Source organism: Acipenser ruthenus, chromosome 31 (assembly GCF_902713425.1).
Source record: "Acipenser ruthenus chromosome 31, fAciRut3.2 maternal haplotype, whole genome shotgun sequence".
Taxonomy (NCBI): Eukaryota; Metazoa; Chordata; class Actinopteri; order Acipenseriformes; family Acipenseridae; genus Acipenser; species Acipenser ruthenus.
This window is the reverse complement of record NC_081219.1, coordinates 7,859,677-7,885,608: the sequence shown is the minus strand read 5'-3', so window position 1 is coordinate 7,885,608 and position 25,932 is coordinate 7,859,677. Positions and strand designations below refer to the sequence as shown.

General features: G+C 38.1%; 1 protein-coding gene across 4 annotated transcripts in view; it reads right to left on the bottom strand.

The window, feature by feature from the left end:
• Positions 1-432: 432 nt before the first annotated feature.
• LOC131696529 (protein FAM163B-like) overlaps positions 433-25,932 on the bottom strand; it is a 52,059-nt gene continuing 26,559 nt past the window's right edge. For all 4 annotated transcript variants that reach the window (XM_059005352.1, XM_059005350.1, XM_059005351.1 and 1 more), the window contains 2 exons: positions 12,076-12,191; positions 433-5,488 (listed from right to left, as the gene is read on the bottom strand). In XM_059005352.1, coding sequence (XP_058861335.1) covers positions 5,102-5,488; positions 12,076-12,168 — 480 coding nt within the window. In that variant the 5' untranslated portion in view covers positions 12,169-12,191 and the 3' untranslated portion in view covers positions 433-5,101. The remainder of the gene's footprint in view (positions 5,489-12,075; positions 12,192-25,932) is intronic.

The following is a 25,932-nucleotide window of genomic DNA, read 5'->3' as shown; positions in this document are numbered from 1 at the left end:
AAACGGGATCTTGAATGCTGAAATCTGGTGAGACCCACACACGATTCCTTCTCCGGTTTACATGGGTTTTTAAAGCTATTTTTATCGTGAGAAAGCGATGGACCCTGCCATAGTGTCGTGCTGACCAAAGGACGTTCTTTTGCTGTTTCACGATGTATTCGCGTGACATCACACAGTCATGACTGTAGAGTCGATTTTCACATGCATGTAAACCCAGCCATTGTTTTATGTTGCTATTAAATAAAATGTTCTAGAAGTGCAGTACAGTGTATGGGATTATTTAAGCAACAATACATCAACTGTACAAACATAACATTCTCCGAGTGGATAAACACCACCACAAGGGATACTGTATGCATGGTATGCACCTTATTACTATAGCTATAATATGACAAGAGTTTTGGTATTCAGATTTTTGTTAAAAAGGTCACTTTTATGTTGCTTTCAATGCAAGTTTGAATTGTCGTCATCTGACTCTGTGGCAGACCGTTGTCACTATAGACCCTTATGATGTGTGGTTATCCAAACTGTATTATTGTAGGATCCCAATGTAAATGAATGGCAGAGAGATTACATGTGTCATATAATAAGTGTTCCGTGTTTTCGGTTTTTATATTTAAAAAAATTGTCCAGGAATTTTTCGGAGTTTATTTTATATTAAAAGGAGGATAAAATCAGTAAAAAATAGTTTTTAATTGAAACATCAGTAAAAATCGGGGGGAAAAATCTCAGTATCTACACTTTACATGTGGAATATGATGCGGAGCAGTTCTGGTTTCTGATTGGGTTTAATGTCCCTGGCATGTATGACGAAGCAGAATGCAAGTCGAAGCCACATTTTCCCAAGTTAGCTGGTACTTTGTGAACGTTTGGGCAAACGCTGTGCTGACAGAAATAGTATCTACAGAAGGTATGAACATGACATCAGCACGAAACAAGCTGGGTTTATTCACCTTGAAATCATAAAAAAAAAGAAAATTGACAGAACAGACGCGTCAAAAATCACCCTGGACATTTCCATCAATGCGTTCCATGTAAGTTTACCAACTAAAGCATCACCATTTTCTGTCAAATATTTATGATTAAGATAGAAAGACATACCGTTCCACTGCCATATTGAAGTTATGTCATTAACAGTTTAAATTCCAGTTTTCTTCAGCAACACAGTGTGACTATACACAGGGAATGTCCGAAATAATGCCAGACAATATTTCCAACATCATATTGTTCAAAAACTGATAGGGAGATGGAATTTGTGGGTGAATTTGACTTTCCCACTCAATGGTGTGTAGATGATTGTGCATGTGTTGTGTCAGGAAATGCAAATGAAAACCAAATACGAAGGATGAAAAAATGCAATATTTATCGGATCATCCTCAAAGATCTCATTCTGCAAGTAAATACATCATTTCCAAATCTCATTAGCTAGTTTATGTGATACGTATCCATTCTGCAAACACTCCGAATCAGCTGGAGCTATAGCTAAGGGCAGCTGTGTGGAGGAGTGGTTAGGGCTCTGGCCTCTGGACTCTTGACCGGAGGGTGGTGGGTTCAATCCTAGGTGGGGGACACTGCTGCTGTAGCCCTGAGCAAGGTGCTTTACCTAGATTGCTCCAGTAAAAACCCAACTGTATAAATGGGTAACTGTATATAAATATAATGTGTAAAACATAATGTGATATCTTGTAACAATTGTAAGTCGCCCTGGATAAGGGCATCTGCTAAGAAATAAATAATAATAATCTAAGACTTTGGGGACGTATATAGAAATAACACAGTGCTGCTATAATTGTGGGTAGGTCCGTTCATTAGTTGGAAAAGAGAACAACTGTCTTGGGTTTTCTTTTTCCCGCAACCACTTACACAGCACAGACTTTTTTTTTTTTTTTTTTAAATTGAATGCAACATTAATCATAATAATACATCAAAATACAACATGTGAAGGAAACATGTACAGTGTGAAAAACAAAAGCAGGTACAAGTTCCTTCCTTATGGAAAATTAGACAGACCATGTTTGTCACACAGACTAGTGTTTCCACACAGAGTTAATATAGCTTATACAACGCTTCATTGGGCACGCACCAGTACGTTTCAGAGCACATGTGAGGGTACATGTGGAAGTCATGTTTTTTGGCTCAGAAGAGATGCTCGAGAACAGTGATTCGACATAGCAGTGTGGCATTATGCAGATGTTTGGGCGCATACGGATTATTATACAATGACCAAATAAATTCGGAACAGCAAGGTGGGATAGTTTATGTTGTATATTTCATGTAGTGCTGATGTACCCTTTAAAGCAATTAGCTATCCAATGACCAAACACGAAGATAACAATGAAAAAAAATATTTTGGTGCTTTGCATAGGGCTTTGTTATTTATTTATTGCGAAGGGCTGCATTTCAGTATTTTTTTTATAACCTTGCTTATAAAACAACTAAACTATAAAGCACTATCATTTTCTGAGTCAAATGGCAATAAGCTATGATGATAATGTAGGGACCTCAATTCCATGATTTTACTGTGTAAATATAAACAGTGTCACATAAAAAAGAAATACGGAATGAAGAGGTCTCTAAACTCCTCGTACTGTATGCTTATTTTTTGACATTTGGTCAAATAGCTTGCCAGGGCTACTTTAGCTGAAAGTTGCTCAAGGTTATGTCACAAACGGGATCTTCACTGAAGTCTTGTTAGCATAAGGTATGGCTTTCGGAAAGGTTTCCATGCCAACAAAAAATAGCTTCAATTTGCACATCTTTTTAGCGCAAGAAAGTGTAGCATGGTTTGGCCGCACACTTCCTATAGCATGAGGAATGCACGTGGTATGTCTATGCTATGTCACATTCTCATTACAATGAGGAGAGAATTTGGAGTTTCTAAACTGCCTATGTCTCAATAGCCTAGGGAAATAATGCATGTGCTGTTTTTATATTGCATTTTCCCCCTGTGAGGGGAGAAACTTATCTTAGATAATTCAAATTACACCTATATAGGATTCGGCTATGGTTAGGGGCTATACATTTGTAACTGGTTAAGACCAACATTTATGAGACCCTGTGGGACCCTAGTCGACTGCTTGCAGATCAGGAGGACATAAGACCATCAGAAAATGTATTGACGCGTGGAGGCCATTTGGTCCATCAATGCTCGTCTGGCTCCTTGTAGTTGATTGATCTCCAACTTTTGTCAAGTCTTAGGATCTCAATGATTCAGCATCAACAACATGGTTATGTAACCTATTCCATAGCCTCCTACCCTCTGTCCATAGTCGGTCTCCATTTAATTTCCAACTGTGTCTTTTGGTCCTGGTTTCTGTGTTGTGATTAAAAGTATTGGTTAGGGTTACCTTTGTCAACTCCTTTCAATCATGTCCCCCCTTATTATTTTTTGTTCTAGGGTAAATAAATTCAGTTCCTTCAACTTCCTTTAAACCCTGGGATTATTCCTGGTCACTTACCACACTGTGGTAAACACTGTCACATTGTACGTAGCCCAGGAGCATTACAATCCACATTGCATCCCATCAAATTCCCATGTTTTTCAAAGCTGAGAACATCACTTACATTATGAAGACCAGCCAGCAGGGTTCTGGAAATGCACACAACATGCTGCTGGGATGAAACATTCTGTAAAAGAACATCTACCCTTTGATCCACATTTGATTTTCACTGCATTTTATTATCAACATTGTGTTCATTTACTCTTCTAAATTCCAACCTTTTCAGTAACATTTCTGCATTTACTGATAGCATGAAATGGCGAGATACATAAAAGAAAAGGCTTTGAACTGTCCAAGAACACGAACATCAATACAAAGAAACATCCAAGAAAACCGAAGAAATAAAAAGAAAGAAAAGACAAATGTATATACTTTCTCCCTATGATTTACTGACATTAAAAGGAACCTGCATTATAATATCACTGTGTGGTCTGCTAAAGCAAATGCAACAGTTGCATTTGAAAGAAAACAGAAAATAATGAATCAGCTCCAGTACCAGCCTCTTTGCTGTGTAATAGCAACTGCTATTCAAACACTAAGTAGAAAACAGTGGCTGTACACAATGACATCATCTCGTATGTTGATGACATTGCCTTCAAATCGGAACCACTCCAGTCCTTTTCACAGAGAAGCCAAAAATTGATATACAAGTTCACTAGTTCCATAATCCATATAAAACAATGCACAAGATTAAAATCTGCACTTTCGTTTTTTTCCTTATAAAAAGAAACAAAACATTAAATGCACTACCCCAAGTCTTAAAAAAACCCATACAATAGTAATGCCTGATGGAGTGTAGCACAGCCATCCCTTATAAGATTCTCTCAATAGTGATAACAGCAAATATATTCATTGGCTTCATTCACTGTTTAGTGCCCAGAGAAGAAGGCTCTTCGCTCCTATTTGATGCTGAGGAATATGCAAGGGAAAGAAAAGACATGCAGGAGTGACAAGGAAGATCAAGAATGTGCCGATAGAAGAAAGGGTGAGGACTTAGATGAGAATTTAACCCCTTAACCTCCAACCATGTTTGACACAATTATCGATCCACAAAAAAGCAAAATGGCATCAATATCCCATTTCCACTGAATGTTTTGTACAAATGAATAACTGCTTTCATTAGTGAACTATGTTCTATGAAATAAGACAGTTTTAGGTGGACATATTGAGGGGACTCCAGAGGTGAAGCTCACACTAGCTGAAACATTTCAATCTGAGAATCAGATTTCTATTAGCAAACCCTTGTTCTCCTTTTATCTCCTGAGACTATTTTAGCAGCAAAGGAAAAGACAAGAGGAGGCCAGAAAAGTGTTTAGGAGGTGAAAGATTCAAAATGGATGACTGGGGGAGCCCTGGAGGAATTTCTCTCTCTCTCGGAGACACAGAGAAAAATCCTTGTCCTGCAAGAACAAGAAGAAGCCAACTTTTCCTTGGACAGTTACAGGTTTCAATTGAACTCGTTGGAACTCTGGAAAATAGTCATACAAAATTCAAAAGCTGGTTAGTGTGTGCACATAGGTGTGTCTCTGTGTGTGTGTGAGTGTGGGTGTGTGTCTGTATGTGGAAATAGTCCCCTGTGCCAGAGTCCATGGTCTTCCCAGCTACACATCGGTGCTGATGCTCCTGCTGTGAGTGAAGACCTCCTTCATTGTGACAGAACGGGTCAGATTGAGCTTGCGGAAGCTGGCTAGGTCCATAGGCAAGTCCAGGTCCTCCTGTTGGACAGTCCTGTAGCTGACGCGGTCGCCGCCGTTGCGCAGTTCCTCAGGGTGCTGCAGGTAGAAGGGCAACTCGGAGTGCGTGCAGTTGGGGCAGTAAGTCTGGGAGCGGGTGAGTTTCCTGGCCAGGGGAGGGGTGAAGATAGCTGGCCCATTGGCGGCTGCCACTACATTATGGTTGCAGTGGACAGGCGGGAGATGGGAGTGCATGGCAAAGTCTGGCTCCTCCTCATCCTCCTCCGACTCCTCCTTCTTCTTACAGCAGTAATACTGAAATAGAGAGAGCAGGGGATACTGAGATACTGCTTCCTGACTTAACTTTGTTTGTTCCTCGGTCCATCGTTTTTGTTCTGTACCCACCATCTTTACTACAGCCAGGTAATTTATCAAAGCAATTCAATCATTAACACATTAGATGAACCAAACAAAACCATGAATTTGTTTGTCTCAACTGATGCTTTGAGGCCTAGCTGTGGGATGTAATCAATTCAGAAATACTCAGAATTTGGGGTAGCACCAAATACAGGGTTCCTACACATTTTTCATTGAAAAATTCCAGACTTTTCCAGACCTCAATTTCCAGACTGCTCAGCTGATTTTTTGGTTTGTGTTAGGCGGCTTGGGCTGTGTGTGATAGTCATTTCAAGGAAATGTTCCTCTTGCAAATACAGTAAGTCAATCTTTTTACAATAAGCACTTAATTTTATACTACAGCCAGTGAATTATGGTATGTTTTTGAACATTCAATCTATTCTTGCGTCTGCAGGTGCAGGGTACTATAGACCATTTCCTCATAGGAATTCCTCCTGCACACGTTACCTCTTCTATTAGACCACTACAGTTGCTCAGGACTGGGGAACTCTTTTTACTCACTCATGAAATCTCTCCATGAACTACACAGGACCCTTACCAAATTGAAAACATATTTATTAATTCATACAAAGCATAACATTTGTAAATTCACCCACCTCCCCAGAGAATATGCATTTGGATGACTTTATACCCTGCACATATCTTGAGACTAATTTGAAGGTTGACAATAAATAATAGACAAAAATAAGAAGGGTTTTAAAACTTTCTCACATTGTTTTAAAACTTGTCAGTTTTTCAAAGTCTTGAAAATAAATAACAGAAAAATACAACAGCAGGGAAAATTGTCTCTCAAACATTGCATTAACATGTTACATAACAGTAGGGTATTTTATTACTCGTGGTAAACTCAATTGTTCTAAATCAACCCATTTGATACTGTAACTTATTTGAGTGGGATCCCTGTTACCCCTCTCTCTGGGTCTCCAGTCTACATTCATCATTTTACATTACATTTATCTTCTGTTCAATTTTTTGGTCATATTTCTCCAGCTCATGTTCCTTCTCTTTTGCAGCTTTTCTGAGTGCATTTGATTGTGACAGGACAGACATCTTATCTGTAGCTTCAGCTTCCACTGCAAGACGCCTGGCCATGGGACAGCAGAAGTAGCTACTGTGTGACCTCCCACAGTTCCTGGTAGCGGTGGTCTTTTGAGAATTGCTCATAGAAGAAGCAGTCCAGCCTGGAGTCAGTTTCATTGAACTGGGAGAAATCATCACTAGTTCTGTAAAAAGCTGCAAAGTCTTTGAACTGAGTGATGATCCGGTCACATTTGCTCTCTCTCACATGTCCATTATTTGACGTGATTTGGAGGCAGGTCTTTAACTGCTTTTCACACTGCCCAGGATTCTCAGCGATTTGTTTTGGATCAAGCCAACCCAAATTCCTCAACAGGGTATATCTTAGAGAACATTTCTCCAGTAGCTTGGTCACAGTTGTGAGAAGAAACTTCTTAGCTTCAGTCTTGACAGTCAGAATATCTTTTTCTGAGACTTTTTTCTTCAACTTCAACTCCTTGAGAAGTTTGTCTGCAACAAATCCAGTGTTAACCATGGATGCATCTTTGTGGTTTTCATGCGCTGTAAGATCTTCTGTGAACAACTTTGCAGGGGTTTTGACTCTTTTCATCACATCATGAGTAATGAATCTCTGCATGAGATGTCTCACTATGTCGAATAGGTTGTTTGCTAGGAAAGGCAACATGGGTTTGTCAGTTTGATATTTAACTAGAAAAGGCTGGCACTCTTGGGCTATTGAGAGGAAGACATTAACCATAACAAGGAACAGTGGGTCAGCACAACTTTCCTCAACTAGCAAATGATTTGTTCTTTGGATGTGGGACTTTCCCTGCTTTGACACTGGAAACGTAGGTCTGGACCTGTGGCCAGATCTCGATTGCTCTCTCAAGGACCCTTACATTTTCCAACCATCTATGTTGACAGTACCTTAAGGGGAAGATGCTGGACCCTGTAACTCTCATAAAGTCCTCTCGTCTTGCTGGAGAATCTTTAAAGAGCCAGAAAAGACTGCTTAGTGTGTGTTCGATGTTCCATTTAGTATGATTGCTGCCAGTTGCAAAAGCACTGTGCATTATATGTAGTCCACAACTCCCTATATATTGAGTAGCTTGCTACCAGTCTCTTCCTCAATGTTTCTGGAAAGTATGTCATGCAATTTCCAGTTTACATCCATGGACAGTTGAATAATGCCATTAATTCCAACAAAGTCACAGCTGCTTCGTACTCTTGTGTACAAGTCATCAGCATATGCATGTCCAAGAAAATGTGAATTCAAGAACCTTTCCAGAAGCAAATGTGCCCATCCATCTGCTTTGATTGGAGGTGACTGTTCAAACTCTCAAATCAAAAATGAGAAGTGTGGTGCAATTCCGAATGTTGACAAGTAAGCTGCTTTATCATCCCCACAAGTAAATTTGGAGGCAATGTTACTGTCTGGAAACATCAGACGAAAGACTTCACCCTTCCCTTTGCAACTGTTGAATGAGTTGTGCTTTTCCATCACATCAAGTGCCCAGTAAATTTCAGCCGTAAGAACATCTGTCCCACTTACAAAGGTCCTCACTGATGAGTTGCTGGATGTAACTTCAGATGATGTGCTGAAATAGGAAAAATATGTCACAAGACAAAGTACACTGCATAGAAATATTTACTAGGAACACACATCTTGAATAGTTTCTTTTCTCCTTTAGTCATAGATCACTGCTATGCATTATTCAATTATTAATCTGTACTGGAATGAAAAGTGATGAAGAGAAATTAGATGACATGGTGGATAATATCAAAAACAAGCCATCTTCCTGAGATGATGTTATGAAATTAAGATGCTGGTATTAATAAAAGGTAAGGCCAACATTAAGCAATGGTCCACATTAGATGTGTTTATATTCAACTAATTTAGTTTCTATTGTGTAAATTAACACTGCTTCCCTTGCAGGCACTGACGTGTACTGTAGCTACAAAACTGACTTGCAGCGGCATAACTCACAGCCATACAGATGCTGTGTATGACTGACCGAACTCTAAACTCACCAGAAGATGGCGACAAGAGTTCTTACACACAGTTCTGATCAGCCATACAACTCAGCTAACGGTAGCTAGCGCTATACTTGGCTTGGCTAAGCCATCTTGTCAGTTAGCTGAAAGTGGCGCCACTACACTGGTCTCTCATTCCGTTAAAGTTATCTGCTATAGTTAGCTCAAGTTACTGTAACCTTAGCTGTGTTGCACAAAAAAAACCAAAAAAATACAAAAATCATGGTCATTTATCAAATTCATAATTCCAGTATACAGCCTAGATGGTAGAAATGTAATGTTAAATTTTACCTTGCATCATGCGTGTCTCTTGTTGCTGAAGAGGGTGTTGATGATGAGGAGGAGGCTGCCGACGAGGGTGTTGATGAAGCTGCATAGAACGACGTCACCGGCAGCATTGATGATACTCTCACGCTCTTGGTGTTTTTTCCCTTCACTATGACTGACTATCGCCGCTTCACCCATGTTTGATATGTCAAATGATCACACACACAACTTACACATGGCTCTCTTATCAGTTTTGAGGTCTGGAGCAAGCCAGTTTTTATATTTTGGGCTGGCAAGCCAGCTCTCAGCAAACTTGCAATGACCCATTTGGAGGTAAATGCCAGTCAATTTACAAGATTAAAACTAATTATCTAAATCTAAAATCTGTTGGTAGAAAAGTTAAGTTTGAAAAAATCCCCAAACAAGCTTTGAAGACTAATACAATAAGCCTTTAAAAGACACACGGCTGTCATATCCCAGATGTAAAGAGTTAAGAAACCAGCAATGGGAATATTGATGAGTCAGTGTGTTTCGGGCACGGTGTAAATGAGAAATGTTCACAGGTCTAATTATTTTTGGGTTGACCTGATCAAGATCGCACTGTTTCAAACTGAATCCTTGGCAGTAGCACAGAAACGACTTCATCATCCTTTTTATAGCACTATCCTTGAAGCAGCCAGGGGGGTAATAAAAGGACATTTAGTCATTTAGTTGGGAAGCAAATTACATTAAAGAAACAGAATGCCTTGGTATGTATTTGAGGATACGAGTGCCTGGTGACCTGCACAGCATACTGTATACCTAACTAAAGCATTAGCTGTGTTTCCACGTGGAAATGCAATATATGACAGACTGTCAATATGGAGCAGGACCACGATGGTCAGCCAGGATAACAGTAGATTATAAATAGGGATGTCACACATATACAAGTCACACATGCTCGTTCTTTATTGGATGTCCTGGTGACCAAATTGGCTTATTCAGCCTGAAAAGCACTTTGTCCTACTGGAAAGTAGACCTTCCTATATAATATAGCACATTAATTCTTCGTCGAATGAACCCCCAAATGAACACATCTCAAAACTCTTTGAATATCCTGGGCTAACCTTATGTGGGATTAAACGTTAATCGATTACCTTATTTTGATACCAAGCACGTCCTTATCCAACTAAGTTTGCAGCATGTATTTGATAACTGCATTCTTTACAGTATCCTGCTTATTGCCAGCTAAGGTACAGAATTAAAAATATATAATTTACAAATTTTTCCATCTTCAGGGGATTGCAAAAAACGTGTGTCGTTTATATGATATACACTGCCATGCACAGCTTCTGTTGTAGCACATTTTCAATCTTAGAATCGGCATCTATCTGTGTATAATATGATTTGACTGCAGACAGTGTTTTACAGTATCCTACTCCTACAGTACATAACTGAAAAAATATGATTTTATTCAGTGAGTTGCAAAAAGACATCTTTACTATAGGCTACTACTAGTGCACAGCCCGTTGACTGAGAGACGACAGGCAGTTCAGAGTAAATGTGCCCCATCGAGACATGGAGCCTAGCTTTCTTTTCTTATGGAAGTAAAAGCTGAAGCTGCTTTTTTATATGCAATGATGGGACTTTATACTGAAGCACAGGCAGGTGTTGATTTTGTACATGTTGAGTAAGACAACATAATATTCATTTTTTTAGTTTATATTTTTGTTTGTGGAATTTTAAAAAGGTATTTACTGTGGACAGCACGGTTTTGTTAAATACAAGTTAAATAAATGCTTAGCACTTCAAAACATGTATTCTGTGTGACTCAATTATTGCCTCTGTGGGGGAATTCAATCAAACTTTCTAGTGGCATGGTGTATTTGTGCTTTAAATTAAGAGCTTCTAGAGTTTCAACACAAGTGATTGACTCTTTTACTAATGGAGTGGTTTGTTTGGGCCCTGTCCTTTTCTGGCTGGAATTTGACTGATTAGCTCCATAATGCAGATCATAAAGTCATGCAACAGATTTATAGAGACCAATATTCCCACTGTATGGGAACAGGTCTTTGGGGTAATTCAATGGGCCACTGAGGTCAGTGTAACATCAGCTGTATAAAACATGTATATTTTGATAGGATTTTAGTTTATTAACCAATAATTGAGTGCGTTCTGTTGATGTCTTTATCGTCATGCTTCAATCACAGCTTTTCAATATGACTTAAGAGAAACTTGGTTTGGGTATGAAATATCAGAGTTATCTTAACTAATGTACGGGGTACGGGGTAAACTGAGGCTCAATGGCACTCAGCTTTTTATTAATTAAACAAAAAATAAACAAACAGTTTAAAAAAAACTCAATAATAAACATAAGGGCACATGGGCCAAAGTAATAAACACCCACTATAATTCCTTTTATAAAAACGAGTACCTTGTTCGCTGGCTGGTAGCATTCGCTCTCACTCTTACTCTCTTTAACTCTCCTCTTGCTCTGAGCCCAAAGTGGGTCTTTTATACTGTGGCTGGAGCCTTAATTACCTATTAAACCATTACCTTATTAAGACTCTACGAGACCAGCTTTTTCACCAGTCTCAAACAATAAATAACAATGACGGACAGCTTTCGTCTGTCCGCACACAAACACATGATTATTATCATAATAATCATAATAATCATACATACATACATACATACATACATATCCCCAAGGGGAGGGCACCCCATCACAGATATCCAGTATCTTGAGAACTACAATATGACCTAGAACACCTACAGTATAAAAGCACTAATTATACTTGCACTGTCTTACATTGTATTATGTTCTGTATTTGCATGTTTGCATCCAAGGGGATGGGTGGATGGGTGAGTTAGTCCGAACTAATGTATTCTTGTTTAGATTTGGATGTGATCAGCAGGGTGTGAGGACTGAAACAGAAAATTAATCTAAATGACAAGAATACATTAGTTTAGATAATACCAAGTTGCCTTTAACATAGTTCTTCAATTGAAAAATGACATACCATTAATCTAAGACTGAAACATGATCCCAATGTGATATTCTGGTTGGCATGCAGAAAACACAATCGTCTTAACATTCGAGAATCTTAAAATGATGCGTGTAAAATTGCCTTCTGAATCTAATTTTGAATTTGGTATTTTGCTTCTATGGGTGTCAATGTGCTTACCTGTAGCCTACAGTAACACAGCACTGCTATGATACACAGTAGGATGACTGTTGCTAAAATTCCGCCTGTGATAACCACCGTCCCGGCTGTCATTCGACCTCTTCTCCATTAACAGCCTGGGGACAAGAACAACAGAAAAGAGCAGGCCATCAGAGAGGCTCTCCAACTGCCTGAGCCGTGTGTATTTATTACACTGTGTGTACCGTGGAAGCTTGCAATAAACGCATTGGATATCTTAATATTGCACTTTAACCAGATTGTTGGTGTCATAGGGGCACAGTTGTTAAGTTGGCAAGGATAAGAACTGTCTCAAATTGTAGTTTCTTTCATTTATAGCTGATTTTGATAACACTATGTTAATACAAGTGGCTACACAAAAAGGTGCCTCATTTTCATAACATTTTACTTTCCTGAGAGTTTTCTGTAATCGTTCCTAGGAAGGCTGGTTTCACAGACACTGGCCTGCACACATTTAGGACTACTGTACTCAATGTTAGAACATAAGAAGTTTGTGTAAAAATGTTACCTAAGGTAGTTCAAGATTCAGGGTCAGTGAAACTAGCCATACATAGATTAAACATTTAAAATTATTCTTTCCTGTTGAGACTTTTACAGTCACAGGGCCTGATCCATAAGACTTTAAGTTATTTTTGTACATGCCATTTTTGACAGGATTCATAAAATATTTAGCAAACTGTACATGATAACATTTAGACTAGTTCAGCATATTTTTAGCAACTTTTTCTCAGTCAATAGAAGATCTATACAGTTTTATTCTGGCACGTAAACCTGATATAATTGGCCATTCACAGTGGATTTAGCAAACTTTTTCTTAATACAGTTTTGCTAAATTGAGCTGCTGCTGTAAACGCAACACAGAAACCAGGACCAGAAACTAGAAATTAAGTGGACACAGACTTGGGACAGAGGGTAGGAGACACTTATTCACACAGAGAGTGGTGAGGGTGTGGAATGGGTTACCTAGTCATGTTGTTGATGCAGAGTCACTGGAATGCTTGACAAAGTTTTGAAATCAATCTATGTGAAACCGGACAAGTGCTGATGGGCCGAATGGCCTCCTCTGTTCATTAGTGTTCCCAATGTTCATATGATGCAGAACCCCCGCACAGTTCAATGTATTAAGAGAGGAAATGATAGGCATTCCTGTCTACTCTTTGTCAAATTAAAACTCAGAAGAAACATACACTAAAGAAGGTATTGCTTAGCACACTGCTGAAACAATTGGTCATGATGTCCAGCCAGCACACTGGACAGAAGGCTTCGCATAAATTAGGTGAATAAACCAATTCTGCATTTTACAAACACCAAATAAGAAGCACAGTAAATAATGTATTAAATGTATGCAATCATCTGCACTAAGTTCATTTGTTTAATTAAACATTCAGTTACATTTGCTGCAAATCCTATCATCTGATTTGTCATCAATCAATCACACCAATGGAGCATTATTATTATTATTATTTAATACCTTGTGCATGGAACGGAACGTAGCAGCCCCATAGAGTGTGATACATAACAACAATGAAATGCAAATATGAAAAGACATTGATTCAAAAAAATAATTGAAATGTAAACAGCAGCAAGAAACTCTGCAGCTGTAATTATACAAACTAGAGGGATTCAGTGAACTGGAGGTTTCTTTGCTCTGTCAAACCATTATCAGTCGTGTTTTTTGTTTCAATCAAGCCCTTACAATTAAAACATGACATCGCTCACGGGAGTCAGCAGTGGTTTGCTATGAGAATGTCAAAACATCCAGTTCTGTTGATTGGCCCTTGAGGAATGAAACTAAATGTCCCTGTTGGAAGAAAGAAGCAGGATCATGTTGAATACATGTCCTGAATACAAAACAACCACTACAGCTGCTGTTGTACATAACTGGCAAACTAATGATGGCATGGCAAACAAGATCCACATCCCAGTGGATGGTAAAGTACGTCTCCACTAGTAGAGGATAGCAGCCTTTCAAGGTGAGCCCCGCCTTGGTGTTCAGGATTTTCATACTGGCTGCCACCAGCAGGGACCAAAACCTCAAGTACATATACTAGTAACTATACAAGTACAGTTGTTATGCTTGTAATTCCAGTTAAAAAAAAAACTACTTACAAAAATGTATTGCTTTGGTAACTTTTTTGGGTGCATGTTTGCTTTGTGAAAACTCCTGTATAGTTTAGAGTAGACAGCTTTGAGAATCTAGCCTGTTCAGTGTGATTCGATGAGAATTACTTGTTAGTTAAATCTACTAAAGCAAAAAAGCAAAAAAAAGATGCGTTTGTGAAAAGGAATTTACCATGTTATTCCTGGACCTATCAGGTTATATATAACATATGAGATGCATTACACCTTTCTGTTCTCCTTTCCTTCCGTTTCACTTGAAATACCTTTTTCGTAATGTTTCAGAATAATGTGATCATTGTGGGTAACTCTGATCTCCACCATTCCAGATGGCATTGTTTCTCTTTTCCGGTCAGGTATAGTTAGAGACAGTGTACCTATAATCTATATTCTTACTGAAGTCATACAGCCATGTTAACCACAGTGACTTCCTCTGCAAGAAGAGCCCTTGCTCCAGTGTGCACTAACAGAAGCAAACAAATAAAGGTGTTCTTGCGTTTGTACTCGAATGAAAACATCACTGCATTTAACGCCCCTTTAGCTAGGTTTAGTAGGTTTTAGACATGTTTGAATTTGTTTGAGTTCCAGTTTGAAATGCAAAACAATGTCTGGAATAATAGCTCTGATTGCCCTCCAGGATGTGGGTCTCTCTTATAAGTTAGGTTTGTACCCAGTGAAATGTCTCTGCTATGCCACAGAGGTTAAATGATGAGATAAGCACTTTTCACAAGCCCTTTTGAAGATGTGTTTCAAGTAAATGTTATCAGCAGGATTGGGTCAGGACCCAAAGATTTTCTTCTAGCAATAATTTTTTGGGAGTCGACAGGAACATTCTTATGCCAGCATCAGCTGCTGCCGGAAACCTCCTTAGCTATTTTTTGCACAGCTAATCGAATCTGAAGCCCAGCCTACTGTATATTTTTTTTTTGTCTTTTGTTAATTATAAGTGTACTAGTTGAAGTACCTGGAGTTGCCTGGGGAAATTCAATATTTCAGTATTTCACGCATGACAAATTGGGACACACAAGCTTTCTTCTTTATATATTAAGATAATTATTTGGTTCCAGAAGATTTTGGACATTCTGTACCCTGGTCATCAGAACTATGCCAAAAATGTACTGTAACTGAAAAAAGGAAGTTCCCTTTTTATGCCTTTCTTTAGATTTTTGTTTTGCCTCTGAGCTAAAGCAGAGCTTACATAAAATATTCTATTCATACACTCTGCTGTTGCAGGTAGTAGCAGGAGGGTGGTTTTAGTTCACATAGTTTCAAGGATGGAGAAAGGCTACGTACCAGCAGCTAAAATGACTTTAGGTAACAAACTGGACTTTATGTTAACAAACTGGTCAGTCAACAATGTCCGCGCAGTATCCAAGAATGTAGTAAACATTCACAGAGGAATCATATTGTAGTTTAAATTGAACATGACTGAGTCACAGCAGCTTTAAGTCTTGCATTACTAAATTGGAAGTGTGCTGATTGGAATGAGTTCCTCATCCAAGCAGCTCAAGAGCATCTCCCCAGCCACTGCAGCAGAAATAAAAGAAATAATGTTGGTCACGAAACTGTATTTTATATTTTTTTAATCCACCTCTAGGTGCCACTGTTAAACTATACTGAGCGCAGAATAAGAGCTAGCTATTCATGGCTTTTAGCTAAGTGAGGGATGCACAGGGGCTGCATTAACTGGAGCAAGTGATGATAGCTGAGGTCTGTCTTGACCTTTGGACCAAGGCAGCTAAATAAAAAGAAATCTGGCAGATTTGTTAGAGGGAAACAGACAAGAACATAACTGTGAACGCATGGCAGCACATTCTCTCAGGGTGGGTAAAAGAAGAAGAAAAAGGCTCTGGCTTTGTTAAGTAGAATGGTAGAAAAAACGCTATTTAAAAGAAACCAGCAATGCACCCCGATCTGATTTTACAAGATCTGTGAGTACCGATTTGTGTCGTCAATAACATAGTAATTGTCAATTACAGTCATCAACGACACGTCCGATTTTACCAATACCAATCTTTTGTGTGGCTTTCAAAAACAGGTTTTTGTTCAGATGTAAGTAAATTATAAGCAGTCATATCTGTAATCTTTTTAAGCAATACATATATTTTTCATGCAATTGAAATGCTCAATTTAAACAGAGCAGACAAAGTGCTTACCCCATGCATTACCAAGACTCCATGTCTCTTGAAAATGCACACGTGTCATTTGAAGGCCCGCTGACACATGTTTGAGTCTTGGTGCACATCGTTGTGTGAAGCGCTTCTATAAGTGAATACATCGTGTGTACGGTGCCTCATTGATCCAAGAGATGCCGTACACATGAAGCAAAGCTGAGCTCAAACTGTGCAAAATTATTTCTGTAACAGGTCCAGTATTTCAACAGCAAAGAAAAACAATGATATGACACGATATTTTACTGAGCGTTTAACCGAAAATGTCCAGTTTTATGAGGATCTTCCATTTATTCAAATGTTCGGTAGTAGCAGCAACTTTATGCATTTCAACCACCTGAACACTGAACATGAACATAACAAATATTGTGCACAAGAACACTATTATACATAAAGTGATTCCTCATACTTTATTTATAATGTTACATCTAATGTTATTTATATCCAATGCTATATCAACGTGGTGGAAAACTACTTATTCAAAACAATATGTTCTCCAAAAATAAATAATAGAATACTGCTTGCTCGCTCTCTCTCTCTCTCTCTCTCTCTCTCTCTCTCTCTCTCTCTCGTATGCGTACCCACAGCACTGGAAATCCCTCCAGTGTTTTTCAAATCCAAATCCATGCCAAATAGAGCTAGAATCAACATGCTAGAAGCAGTAGCAGATGTCTATAAGCTGACACCTAGATCAGGGGTGTCAAACTCGTTTCGTTTGGCGGGCCTCATCCAATATCCTGACGCTTGGCGTGGGCCGAGTTACAGTTAAAAAAATACAAAGACGAACCCAAAACTTCAAGTTATTGTATTTAACAAAAATGATCATACATAGCATATTTACATTCCCCTAAATATTGATTATTTCACTCACCATCACCTCTCAGAACACGTGTGCAAACATTCCTCCAGCGAATCCTTCACATGAGCAACACACATTGTCATGTTGCTGTGATTGCTGTCAATCACCAACCACGTGGGTGGCATGGCAGTGCATCAGCTGATTCGAGTTACGACACCAGTGATACCAGAAAAAAGGTTTCAGTTCTGATTTGTAAGTTTTGTAGTGACAAGTGTCATCATGTCTTTATCCGTGAAGAGAAAGGTGGAACAAGAGTGCCGTGTGTTTCAAGAGAAATAGGGAATTTCGTATTTCTTTGCGGGCATGAATGGAAAGCAACATGTGTCTGTTGTGAAATAATACAACATTAAAAGACACTATGAAGCAAACCAATGCAAGAAATCTGATAAATATACAGGAAGATAAATACTCTGAATTAGCAGTCATTGAAAAAACAGCAATTGGGGTTTACTAATGCTTGTAGCAGAAGTGATGCTGCTGTTAAGGCAAGCCATGTGATTGCTCACAAAATAGCTGTTTCTTCAAAACCATTTTCTGATGGAGAGTTTTTGAAGAAATGCTGCTAAAAGCTGCTGAAATAGTGTGTCCTGAGAAGCAGCAAGCTTTCTCAGTCGTGAATATCAACAAATCAAAATGTTCTCAACCAACTGACACACAGCTTAACCAGCTACTCAAGATATCCTCAGCCCAGTCATTTGCTCCAGATGTTGATGCGCTGGTTCAAACAAAGGTTCCATGTATCAGGAAGCAGCAGCAGCAGTCACTAATGTTCTTTGTCTTTATCTTTTGGTGAGTGTGAAATAATAAAAAAAAGATCAGTATCCATTTACATTTTGCAATTTTATTTAGTGCTGGGACGAACATGTAATTTTCATGTTCGGATATTTATTCAAGATTTAGATATTCGTTTAGATATCCGTTTTCAAAATGTTATCAAAAGCCATTATATGTAACACTTTATTAAAGTTGAAAAATATCCCAGAAGAATGAAAGGTCTTACTTTACCCTCATGAATTAACTACAAAACAAAGAAAACAATAAAGTAGTTAAATCTTGTGTGTATTTCAATTGAAACACATTTTTGTTGTGTCTTTGCAATAAACAAAGTGGCCATAGACACGTTTTCATAACGTAATAACATTCGTTTTTAAGAACATAAGAAAGTTTACAAACGAGAGGAGGCCATTTGGCCCATCTTGCTCATTTGGTTGTTAGTAGCGTATTGATCCTAGAATCTCATCAAGCTGCTTCTTGAAGGATCCCAGGGTGTCAGCTTCAACAACATTACTGGGGAGTTGGTTCCAGACCCTCACAATTCTCTGTGTAAAAAAGTGCCTTCTATTTTCTGTTTTGAATGCCCCTTTATCTAATCTCCATTTGTGACCCCTGGTCCTTGTTTCTTTTTTCAGGTCAAAAAAGTCCCCTGGGTTGACATTGTCAATACCTTTTAGAATTTTGAATGTTTGAATCAGATCACCGCATAGTCTTTTTTTCAAGACTGAATAGATTAAAGTCTTTTAGCCTGTCTGCATACGACATGCCTTTTAAACCCGGGATAATTCTGATCGCTCTTCTTTGCACTCTTTCTAGAGCACCAATATCCTTTTTGTAGCGATGTGACGAGAACTGAAAACAATATTCTAGTTGAGGTCTTACTAATGCACTGTAAAGTTTTAACATTACTTCCCTTGATTTAAATTCAACACTTTTCACAGTATATCCGAGCATCTTGTTGGCCTTTTTTATAGCTTCCCCACATTGTCTACATGAAGACATTTCTGAGTCAACATAAACGCCTAGGTCTTTTTCATAGATTCCTTCTTTAATTTCAGTATCTCCCATATGATATTTATAATGCACATTTGTATTGCCTGCGTGCAGTACCTTACACTTCTCTATTAAATGTAATTTGCCATGTGTCTTGAATAAACACTTCAAATAAAATAAAACGTGAAAAAGAGGACGTTGTACAGTGAAAAAAAAAACAATATTTACTCACTGTTTTATTTCTTTTTTTGCATTCCACTTAACAAAAAATAGGATTGGATCATGAAAGAAAATTAAAATGTTGATTACTATACTGTAATCAACTATTACTATATTGTATCATACTATTGCAGACAGAAACAGACCCCGATTGTAGCTGCGGTAAGAATCCACGTGTACAATTTTTATCTTCCAAAATAGATAGCTATTTTATTTAGCGAACAGCAACACTCGCCAGCGCGTTGGGCTGATCTTATCCTATTGAATTAAAAATTAATATTCCGCGGGCCGTATGTTTGACACCCCTGACCTAGATCAATGTTTTGTCATCTGAGTAAATGTGTGCATGACTGCAGTTTAATTTTGTATTTTTGGCATGATTTTGCCTTCTTAAAAACAGAACTGTGCAAATGTTACCATGACTGCCCACACATTAACATCTAGCAGGACTCCCTAACCATTTACAACAAACAGAAAGTATTACAATTACAAATGTGGAAAGAATTATGGAGCCTATAGTTTCTTCCAGCAAATACATTAGGTCTCATTGGACAAATCATTTGTGCTAAAGAATGTCCAAATACTGTATGTGTTTACTTTTAGACAGCCTCTGTATACTCACAAATTATAACTAGTAAGTTTCAGCACAATTTGATAAAAGGGTTCTCTAGATAAATTAAAAACATGAAGTGAGACATACAGACAGGAAGCCAGGCAGACTGTCAGACACCTCCATATGCCCCCATGACAAACTCAATAACTTGAGCTAAAGAAGGTTCTTAGGCTGTTTCATCACAATTGGACTCACATATGCCTGTTCATATCTCACACTTAATGCATAGACGTATCATATATGTGCTTAATATTCCCCAACACTGTCATTAAGACAAATATCTGGGTTCTACAATACCTATCATGTTCCACTAATAACAAGTTAATTTAAATACGAATGATAATCTCTCGAGGATATAAACATGTTTGAAAACAGCTTGATTAAATTAGCAAAAAGGAGACACAGTTTGCCAGACCTTTAAACTCAATTACATGTAATGATCCATCTTTGGTTTGCTTTTGTGATTTTTGGCTTTGCTTGTTGAAACAAATGAGCTCTGCAATTATGAATGTAAGGAGATATCTGCAATACAAAATGATTTATAGAATAAATCGCCACTGGCTGCTGACAAGCTGAAAGGCTGTTAACAGAGGCACGGCAATGCAAGAGTAAGGACAAAGAAGACAGGATGGGGGGCCAGAAGTTGTTCACACATTTGACTGTACAATGAAGTTTTAAAAGGAGGGAGGAGACAGCGCCTAACACACACTCCCAATTAACCAATAACGTATTAATATAACCCATTTTCCTAGCGTTCCCTAGGTTCATACTCTTGCACCAATTGTATATAACATTACTGAGTAATTTGATTACCATCCCTGGAGTCACCTAGCACTGTGTGGAGTCTAGCCATGTCCTGTCAAGGCTGTGACCAGGGTAAGCGGTGGCCAATTAGACTCATTAAACATTAACTTCCACTGCAATACTTTTTCTTTCTTGCTTATTCTTCAGTTTTATTTGGGGGTCCATCACCCCAAAAAGTTAGAAAACCGCTGGTCTGAAATTCTGCCTCAGAAATCTTTGCTAAAATTCTCAGGCTATGGAAATTCTAGTAAACAGACACCAAGTAAATGTTATTTTAGTGAACAAACCTCAATTTGCTATAATAACTCTAAAATGATGCAGTTTCTCAGAAGGCACAGTTCAGTGAATCAGAGCATCAGAGCAGTGAGAAATCTTGGTACTAATGGGCCAAGTGGAAATGACTCGGAGACAAACACTGGCTGTTTACAAACCTACTCACTGTGACTGAATACAAACAGCGTTAGATAAATGAGCTCGGCCACTCATTCTAAACACAAAAAGGTTCCTGATACAGAATAAACAGATGCACTGGTAGTTCAATGGTTTATTATCATTATTTTATCATCAGTGATGCATAAATAAATATGTTATGAAAGATATGAAGTTTAACAAGTTTCATCACATGTGCATAAGTGGTTCTTCACATATACAGTATATATATAAAAACAGTGATGTATTGAAGGATTGGCAAACCTGAACAGTCCCATATTCTCATACTCTCAAATATAAGAATTAACATAGCACGTTTCATCTCAATCGGATTGTCTATATATATATAGACCCTATATTCAAAGCTTTAGTCTACATGTCTTACTATACTAGAATGTTGTGACTATAAAGTGAAATCTTCCTGTACCACAAACCTACCACCAGTTATCAGAACCAAACCAGCTTCGACCGGAGACTGTAAGACAGTACAACCACACAAATGTTAAAAATAACCATCTCGGCAACCTTAAAGAAACACTCAGCGATCGAGGAGACACACACAAGCAGGAGAACAAATAGAACACGCCAGGATAATACAGACAGAAAATCAGTTACAATGTAAAATAAAAAAACAAAAATGAATCGGACACACTTAGATACAACCCAGCGCTTCAAAATAATCGCAGATCTACTGCAATAAACTCAAGCAAATGTTCCCAGAACCCCTCTTTACAGCTTATCGACAACCCCTCAATGTAAAACCAATATTAGGACTGACAATCAAGGAACTACAACTTACAACAAACCAAGATGCCAAACGTGTATCAGTATACTTCAAGAAACCATCCATAACTTCAAAACCCTCAATCACAATTCTAAGATAACAAGGTCAAGGTACAGGAAGTCTACTTTACACTTCCTCAAATATCTTTATTTTTTCTCAAAAGGCACACTCATTTAGTATCACTTTACTTCAAGGGACCTGAAAAACACTCACCAAAGAATAAGCTGGAAATGAAACCTATGGAACTATTTTATACTGTTACTAAATATTGTTTTCTAACACATTACCCTGGAGTCACTAACTTCCCTTAATTTTTAGATTACCTTTTTTTTTTATTATGTAAAACCTTAGCTTTCTAGATCAACCCATTTTTAATATGTATTTACAACATTTCTGTCTTGCAATTGGCTTGGAATTGTACGCAGACGCATTATTGATTGCTTACAAAGTCAAACATGTATGGCTGATTTCACAGACCTATATTAGCACTCATCTTGGATTACCTAATGTTATTTTAGGCAGGGCAGACCAAGAATAGTAGTAATCAGGGTCTGTGAAACCAGCCGTTACTGGATTTTTGAATACTGTTTTTGTAAATGTATTTCAAATGCTTGTTTAATGGCAGTTATGCAGTGCCACCTGGAAACAAAGGGTAACCATTTTATCAATGTGGCCGACGTTGTAGCTAAAAGGGCTACTTACAACTCTTACATTGACCACTTTTCTGAGAAATATAGGATTTCTTAAATATTCAGAGTACACAACTTTGTATGGGATTAATAGAAACATTCTGCCATTTTAGAGTAAATTACATAATGTTACCACATCAGTCCTTTAACGACAAGTAAAAGGTATAACATCATTATTACTATAAATTGATATAGTTTAATATGCAAATAAAGTGTGACCTCCTAGATTTTCTTCATACTTGTTGAACATACAGCGATAGCCTACAATGTACTCATTTTAGAGAATTACCCAAATGAAGTTAAAGTTAATGACTAATTCAATTCCCGATTGTGAATGATGTCTCGATACTGGAAGGTATTGTGCTTGAATCTGTAATCTGAAGTATTGTAAAACAGCAAATAAGTATATGGAGTACAATATTATTTACTTTATCAGACAGTAGAGCATTAACCTTGTATATATCATTTTACATGAGAATATATTAAATAAGCATTCTGTTATCACTTACAAATAAAAAATAAGTCATTTTAAATGTTACTTTTGTCATGAAAAAAACCTTACATATATAATCATTCCCACTGGATCAATCCTTCAGTCAACAAACTCCCATCTCCAACCCCGTTGTACACAGTGGAATCCCACAGTTTATCCCTCTGGGCTATTTTTGCAGCAATATCGAAACAGCAACCTAAAGCATAGGTATGAGTATGACCCTTCATAGCTGTTTACCTGGTTTAGAGCGATAGACTAAGCAAATCCAGCCACAGGAAAGATTTAATAATAATAATGTGTTGATGCTACACAATGGTGAAACAGCAAATATTTAGTATTAGATGAACAACATGAACAATGACATATTGAATTTCCCCAATGGTGTGTTTGTTCAGTAACTTCTTGGAATCAATGTGCGTACCACATGTGACCAAGCTGCACATCACCTGTAGATCACAAGCTAGATTCTGAGAACCTTGGATTTGTGATAAATGATTGCGTAACCATCAGTGGTTCTGAAGGCCACAAAAAGATACAGCTACAGATGTACATCTACTACAGGCTAAACTAAGGGCCACATCATGATTTGTGCCAAAATGCTATTTGCACCATTTTCAGACAGAGTAAAATAAGTTACAGACCAACAGGACTAAGAAGCTAAACCAGTTTACAAAGTAGCATTTTAGTGTAAGAACCTTGGGACAATTAAACTATGTTCAGAGACTATACAGCTCTATCCATGGCTCACATATCCACTGCTTGTGCTGTTCTGTGGCTACATCAAGAGGGCTTCTTCCAATAGCCACAGAACCACAGCGTGAATCCTCAATGTGAGGTATAGAGGAATGATTACCCCATACACTGTGATTGAACTCAAAGGGCCTCATTTACAAAAGGGCAATAAACATTATGGTGCACCAGAATTGCAATTAGTGTGCACGTTCATGATTTCCGTATTTACTACTGCAACTGTATTCATTATCGTGAGAAATAGTGGGCACATTATGGTGCACACTGATTTTACTGTGCGATACTATGGTAATCAGAATGAATATGTGATGTGCATGGTAATGCATGATAATGTATTTAAATGAGGCACCCTGCTCTGAATAAATGAGATAATCATAGTGTGCACCTTAAAGTGAGAGATAATTAGTTATTTGGAAACCAGGCTTTAACCACTGATAGGCAAACTATTGAAATCTATCTCTGAATCATGGAGGCATTACTTGCACACAGACACTGTATGGGTAGGATCCGAAGAGCTACAGAAAATTAATTATTATGAATTTGAAATGGAAGATTTCATCTCTACAACTTGAAACACAATTTAGCAAAATGGCTAAAACCTGTTCCTGCTCCACATCGAACACACACAACTCAGCATTTACTTGCATTAAGGTTTTCATATAGAGCAGTGAAAATGACCTGTAAATAACAGGTTATATTAAACATGAATGTTATAATTTATTTTATTATATTTTTCATTACATTGGCACAAATAATAGAGTGGGTAAATAAAACACTTTTAATTCTTAAATCCGATTACAGTTTTACCTTATCTTCTGATCTTCAACCCTTTGCGGTCCTATGTCGGACCTGGTCCGACACTGCAATTTTCCCTTTCTGGTCCAATGTCGGACCCTGTCCAACATCATCAAAAAGACGTAAAAAACAGGTCTCTAGTCGTTTTTTCTCCAGAAACAGCTGAGAAAAGCATTCAATGGCCGAGTGAGACCGATAGGAGCCGAGAGAAGCCGTAAAAAAAGGGGCGTATCTAATGAATACAGATAGCCCCGGCACCAGATAGATAACACAGACATAAACAAACAAGACAGCTGCTTCTGCATCCAGCGATCAAAGAATATCACAGACATTTGCTTGTTTTAGATGTTATAGTAATAAAATAATTACTTGGATCGCATTATTGAGGAGTTTGGTGATAAAACAAGTGATCAGGAGATGATTTATCGTTATGCACTACTATGAAGAAGGGGTGGGGCGGGGCTGGAGATGCAGTACTGAGTGTCCTGTTGATATGCAGTGCCTTTTAAACCTGTTTTACTGTAAAAAAAATACTTTTAAAACAGCACGTCTAAAATAAACTGCCCGTGTGAAAATAAATTGGACCTGAAGCGCAGAGACGCGCTGAATAAATGGACCGGTAAGGGTTAAAAGTAGGTGTGACGTGTACCCCGCCCCTGTGCGTCCATGTGTCACGGATAGCTTGTGGTGATGTCAGACCAGTAAGGAGACGCACACAGTACTGCGAGGTATGAAGCGCTGATGTGCGTGTTTCTTATTAAATAAAAAGGTTGAACACAAAACAAAACATGTTTCAAAAGTAAACAGCACAGTGGCCAAAACCAACAGACAAGAAACAAAACATACACTGAACAAACAAGTATCGTGCTGGTCTAAATCCAGCACGAGTAGCAATTGTCTCTCTTACATACTTCCTCTCTGTACACCCAACAACCCAGAGGGACTTCTACCTCTATTATTGTGCCTGTGTATTATTATTATTATTATTATTATTATTATTATTAATAATTGGTATTTATTTTAATGTTTTATGTAAGCCAGAAAATGGATGGAGACAATCAGTTCCAGCATCAGGTTCAGTCCCTGAAGAGGAGGAGGGCCCTGACTGAGGAGGAGATCGAGGGCATGGATGCCATGGAGGAGGACCTCCTTGATAAACAGCTGCTGCAGGAGGATGAAGAGGAGGAGAGTGATCTGGAGGAACCCCAGCTCAACACTTCAACTGCAGGGTAGTTTTGAAAATAAATAAATACAGCACAATACAGAAGTTTTTTTTTTATCCCTCCCTCCCAAATAAAATTCTTAATAATCAAAGTTTTATTTGTAATATGCTTTTTTTTTATATAAA